The sequence below is a fragment of the Neolamprologus brichardi genome, chromosome 15 (genome assembly GCF_056152115.1).
Source record: "Neolamprologus brichardi isolate AB-2024 chromosome 15, ASM5615211v1, whole genome shotgun sequence".
Taxonomy (NCBI): domain Eukaryota; kingdom Metazoa; phylum Chordata; class Actinopteri; order Cichliformes; family Cichlidae; genus Neolamprologus; species Neolamprologus brichardi.
Window position 1 is genome coordinate 20,722,767 of NC_142118.1, and position 5,959 is coordinate 20,728,725.

General features: G+C 35.8%; 1 protein-coding gene across 2 annotated transcripts; it reads right to left on the reverse strand.

The window, feature by feature from the left end:
- Positions 1-3,740, reverse strand: LOC102789988 (uncharacterized). 2 transcript variants are annotated; one of them, XM_087852077.1, is made up of 9 exons: positions 3,655-3,740; positions 3,118-3,456; positions 2,730-3,008; positions 2,468-2,563; positions 1,901-1,987; positions 1,786-1,814; positions 1,576-1,632; positions 933-995; positions 1-749 (listed from the first exon to the last, which is right to left on the reverse strand). In XM_087852077.1, the coding sequence occupies exons 1-9, from the start codon at positions 3,713-3,715 to the stop codon at positions 633-635; spliced, it is 1,128 nt and encodes a 375-aa protein (XP_087708203.1). In that variant the 5' UTR covers positions 3,716-3,740; the 3' UTR covers positions 1-632. The 2 variants fall into 2 exon arrangements, with proteins under 2 accessions (XP_087708203.1, XP_087708205.1); XM_087852079.1 differs by lacking the exon at positions 2,468-2,563.
- Between the last annotated feature and the right edge of the window lie 2,219 nt (positions 3,741-5,959).

Here is a 5,959-nt window from a genome sequence, read left to right on the forward strand (position 1 = left end):
TTTATTGCTATTTTAGTTACAGAGAACTGAATGCTTTTTTGGATACATGTAGATATTGATACTTGCTTTAAGTTATGGAAAAATACTGGTTCAGCTTTATACAATGAAATGTTTACAATGTCTTGAGAGACAAAGAGAGAAAGACACATTTATTTACACAGCTTTGTGCTAACCTAAAAAAGGAAACATAAACATGAATATCTGGTGTAATAATTGTGTTTTCTGTTCAACCAGCTGTCTTTTAGAGATTCTGAGCAGTTCATAGTCATGTAAAAGTAGCAACGAAACCAACTGTATTTTCATAAACATATTGTAAAAAACTATAATTTTTTAATTTAGGTGTTGATGTTTCTTTGGTTGGGGGGGAGGCACGGGTTGCCTGTGGGGGTTTCAGCTCGGCACTGTTCCAATAACTGGCATTTTATTAAATCTCTTGGAAACATTAAGCTCAAAATCCATGAAAACAACATTAAGACAACCTTGTGAAGCAATCTAGCTAACAACAGCAATAACGTAATTAGCATGTTGCTATCACACTGTCTCAAGTCAAAACCAAAATGTCCTTTTCATTAAATACGAGTCCTTTTTTCGACTGCTTCATTAAATATGAGTCCTTTTTTCAACTGCGTGAGCTATGTGAATCCAACATTGACAGTAGAATAGAGGTTGCTGGGATCAGCAGTGGATGCAGAGGATGGAGCCTTCACCATGCTGTAGGTCACAGCATCGCCTTCACCATCACGATGAACCTGAAAAACAAAAGGAATTTGTATGATACATAAACTAACATGAATAAATTAATAACGTTGAAGTCCTCAGTGCCTTATTTTGCAATTTTGATGAAAGTGATCTGAAGCTTATCAAAAATGTAATAGCTTCTTCCTCTGCACATACTCAACATTAACCATATTATGCAGTCTTTGCCAGCTTACCCGGGTTTTACTGTTGCTATTGTTGGTGTAGCTGATGGTGGCATAGGAAACTTCAGGCTCCACCTACACAGTGAAAAAAAAAACAGCAGAACATGCTGTCACCTCACTAATATGTGTGATCCTGTGTCATGTAATAATAACAACTCTTCATCTGCTGAACACTTCAAAACTCTTTAACTAGCTTCAAAGTCATATGGGGTGGCATATTGTGGTGCTCTACCTCTTGAGCTACAGGAGGTAGAGCAGGTCACCTGTTGATTGTAAGGTTGGTGGTTCTACCCCTGGCTCCTCCAGTCTGCATGCCAAGTATCTTTGGGCAAGATACTAACCCCAAGTTGCTCTCTGATGTATCCATCGGAGTGTGCATGTGTAAGAATGTAGTTAGGAAGCACTCAGTTTAGAGAATGCATGGCTGCGAATGTTGTATGTTGTATAGAGCACTTTGAATCAGTCCATGTAAACTGTCTCAAAATGTTATTTTTGCATTAAAACTGCTGTTTAGTGTTGAAACTGCTGTTCAGTTGCATCATCTTACTTCCTTATCCTTTCTATAGCTTCAGTGTTTCTTATGCATTTATATTTAGAGAAAACATTAAAGACAAAGTGGTGTACACTTTGCTCTGGGTGTAGTGTGTGATCTCACCAAGTCCTGAATGGTTTGAGGAGCTGATTGAGTCTCTGTGGGCTTCAAACTCAGTCCCTGAAAAAGAAGACATACTCCAGTTACATCTGGAAGAAAACTGTCTCTGTGAAGCTAGTTTAGCTCGAGGTTAAGGCACCTCAATGATAAGCTGACATATTGCTTATTTAATGTCAGTTGAACAAACACTTAATTATGCATATTAAAACTCACAGCATTTTCATACATCCGTGTTTTGTTTCCTGAAAAGACAAAAATATTCACTGTAAAACTCCACATTTGTCAAACCCTCTTGATCTATAAACGTTTTATCTGTAAATGTTCTCACCTTTATTTTTCTTCCATCTGATAACAAACACAGCTGTAATTAACAATATAACCAAACCAACAGCTCCAGTGATGTACAATGAAAGAGCTGAAATAAAAAATATATCATGAAACATAAAAACATATTTGGATGAAAGTTCTTACAAATGTTTGAAAAACTTTTCATGCAGCTTAATTGCATACAAAATGTGGTTAAAGTGACATGCTATATATGCACAATAACTTGATGAGAGTTGATGAGAAAAACAATCCCATGAACTGCATGAAGGTTTAAATTCAGACGTTAAATTCAGAAACTGTCTGACTACATACATATATCTCCACTACATCACATCTCCAATGACTACAAAGATATTCAGAGGTGAATCAATCACTGAACTGCAAAAATCGATCATTTTCTGCTTCCTGTAAGATAAGAGGCTTATTTTGAATGTCTCTAATGTAAGTAAATGTAATGGAACAAAATGGAAAATAAATATTTAAAAACAAAAGTTTAAAAGTCTTCTTAAAGCTCCAAACAAACAGATATTTTTGATGAATTTAGTCAGCTTAATCATCATAATCTAACCTGTTATGGAAGGACTACTTTTTGTTATTGTGGTTGTTCCTGATGTTGTGTCGCTTTCAGATTTACTGTTCATTTTTGTTGTTGTTTTTGGGTCAACTGAATAAATGAAAAAATAAGGAAAAACAGGTTCAAAATTTGTTTAATAGTGTGCTTTATATGTTTTATATAGAAGAACATTTTTCTGCTTAAAATTTTACATTTTTCTATCACATAAATATTTAAGGTGATTTTAGTCATTTTAAACATTTGATCAGGATCTCACCTGTTTTCTCACCTGAGGGCTGTGAGCTAAACACCTGTACTCTTCCTGATTTAGTATCAGTCACCTCACACTTGAGTATTTTATTCCTTGATGAATATAAATAATTATACTCCAGAATAGACACAGTAGTGGAGCAGTCAGTCTGTGAAGTCACTATTTCTTTGTTCTCTTTGTCCACATCTTGACCTTTAAGCAGCCACTTCACTGTGTGATGACACTCTCCATTTCTCACCACAGAGCAGTTTAACTTCACCTTATCAGTGTCCTTATGTTCAGTCACTTGCAACGATGGAGACAAAGACAGCTCAAATTAGTCAAGTTATCTTAATAACTATGATTCTTGTCATGTTTGAGAACTGTATGAAAATATTTTGATGTAAATACTCACAGGTGATAACAGAGAGATGAACCAAAGACTGATGAACCAGAGTGTCCTCATCTCGTGTTTTTCCTCGTTTGTATTGTTGACAGGAATAACCACCAACATCCTCGACTGTGAGCTTCTTTATAAGCAGAGAACAGTTCACTGTAACACTCAGTCTGTCTGATTTAGTTTTGACTTTTTCACTAATCTGTCCAAGTGTGATCAGCTCTACTGTTGGTTTGTTTCTAGAAGCAAAGGTCCACGTAGTCCCATCACAGTTATTCTGCTCAACTATCACGTTTAGACAAGTCAGAGTGACGTCATCTCCAACTTTCATAAACATGGAGGCTTCATTTACAGATACTGTTGAGAAGATTGAGGAGAAATATAAAAAAGTAAATTAGAATACAGCACTTTTTACAGTCAGAGTGAAGATCATTTCAGACACAAGTTTATAAACAGAGCACAATCAGCTGTCTTATTTACTGTAAAGGTTATTGACTGTAATGATATTGATAATGTTTAGATTTACTGGTATTTAAATGTTTCCTGTCTTCTTACCTGCAATCTGAATCATCAGCATCCGACATAAAAACATTTGAATCCATCTGAATTCATCCATCGTGCTTCTCCGTCTCACTTCTTTCTTGTTCTCACTCTCGACTGTCACAGTCTCTGAACTGATGAGTACTTAAAACTTTTGTACTTCCTGTCAGTTGCGAGATTTCACTTCCTCAGCAAAATGTCTTTAGTTCTCTTTTTTCCTGAAGTCTACATTTCATAAATGAATATCTCACTCTTTGTAGGAAATTCATAGTGTAATTTTTTTATACAAAGTGACGTTATATTAATATTTAGCAGATGCTCATTGTGTCCATTCCCACAGTGTATTTATAATAATGATGTGTATGGCACATCTTTATTATACAGATTTTTTGGTGAAGGTGAGAAATGTATTTCTTCAACAGTTAAAAGGTCAAACTCCTTAAACCCAATAAAATTTGACTTTTGATGTCTGAGAGATTATTTTAGTTTATAAAATAGAGCAGATAAGATGATTTAGTGAACTGAAATCTTCCTGTTCCTCGTTCTTAATCTTAAGTAATTGTTTCCTGATGAAGTTAAGAGGAAGTGTTTTCTTCAAAAAGAGGTGGCAACAACATTATCAGAGCTCTTCAGGTTTGACTCTATAATAACAACTAGATAAACAAAAGAAACATAAATTGTTCAAATACAGAAGAGATGTGACTAAATTATTAAATTATTATTTCTAACAGAATTAAGGTTGAGCCGTATTGCCAGTATATGTGCTCATTTTATTGTGTTTTTTTTTTATTGTGTTTGAGTGTTTGTTTGTTTTCTAGCTTCTGAACTTTACTGAGCTCTGATGAGTTTAATTTACATCATTGCTTGTTTTTGTGAGGTTTGTTTGAGGTTTACTGAGATGTTTTTGTTCTGTCTGAAAATAAATCAAGTTAATTTGCAAAGTAAAGTATCATAGTCAATAATAAAGAGAATAATGATGCAGACTTGACAGGAGAAGGGAGTGAAAGACTGACAGATGGATTCATGCAGCGGCTGCAGTGATACGTATACTGTACTGGTCCGTCGTGGTGAAGAGAGAGCTGAGCGTAAAAGCGAAGCTGTCAATTTACGGGTCGATCTACGTCCTAACCCTCACCTATGGACCACGAGCTGTTGGTAGTGACCAAAAGAACAAGATCACGGATACAAGAGACGGAAATTATCTTTCTCTGAAGGGTGGCTGGCATCTCCCTTAGAGATAGGGTGAGGAGTTCGTCCGGGAGGGGCTCAGAGTAGAGCCGCAGCTCCTCCACATTGAAAAGAGACAGTAGAGGCGGTTTGGACACTTGAAAAGGATGACTCCTGGCTCAGGTGTTCTGGGCATGTCCCACCGGGAGGAGGCCGAAGGGGCAGACCCAAGACATGCTGGAGAGATTACATCTCTCTGGACAAGCTGGAGGAGGTGGCCAGGAGAGGGAGGTCTGAGCATCTCTGCTTAGGCTGTTACACAACCCTGCCCTGAATAAGTGGAAGTAGATGTATGTATGTATGGTCTTCATTCAAAAGTGTTTAGAAAACATTTTATGAAATTCACTTTCTGCGTTTTAATATGAGATAAGATTAGATAACACCTAAATACACACATTAAAAGTAAAGCTTGAAACAGAAAAACAACCAACCAATATTAAAATGATCTCATTTTATATTTAAAAGATTTTTTTGTATAAAACCAGAAAGGATGAAATACTGTTGATATGCTGCTGTTGTTGATCAGTGGAGTCTGAGAGAATCGGGAAATTTTGCAACGTTTATAGTTTATTGTTTTTAGTTTATTGCAGCATCATTTTTATCTTTATCATAATGTAATATCACTCATCAGATTTAAGAAATAACTTGTTATTGTTCTAATATTTATTGATGGTTTCTTTTATTAATTTTCTTTTTTCCTTTGTTTTTCTTTTTGACATTGCATGTATTTGTTTGAAGGTTAGTTTCTTACGTGTCTTTATGTTTTATTTGTTTGTTTGTTTGTTTCCTTTGGTCTGTTGTCCATATTGTGGTGAGCTCTGCTGCTGTTGTAACCACAGTTTGATGAAAATACGTTCTCTGGATGATGACTTTCTAACATATGAAAGGGAAAATCAGCATTCCTGTAAGAAAAAAAACTTAAGGCCATGTTCTTTTATTTAATTTTGGACACATTATAAAATGCTTTGTTTCTGGAAACTAATCTAAAATGGGAAGCTTGTTTAGAATCACATTTTGGCGCTTCACTACTATCTGATTGTCGCCCCCTGGTGCTTCGGCGGCTGAGTGCACCAATTTCTTGTGCTACGGGATT

Excerpts from the sequence above, each read along its gene's own strand:
- LOC102789988 (XM_087852077.1), bottom strand. The coding sequence starts at position 3,715 with ATGGATGAATTCAGATGGATTCAAATGTTTTTATGTCGGATGCTGATG. Across the intron at positions 2,564-2,729 it reads GCCCTCAGGTGAGAAAACAG|TTGACCCAAAAACAACAACA; the intron begins GTGAGATCCTGA and ends TCATTTATTCAG. Across the intron at positions 996-1,575 it reads CTCAAACCATTCAGGACTTG|GTGGAGCCTGAAGTTTCCTA; the intron begins GTGAGATCACAC and ends TTCACTGTGTAG.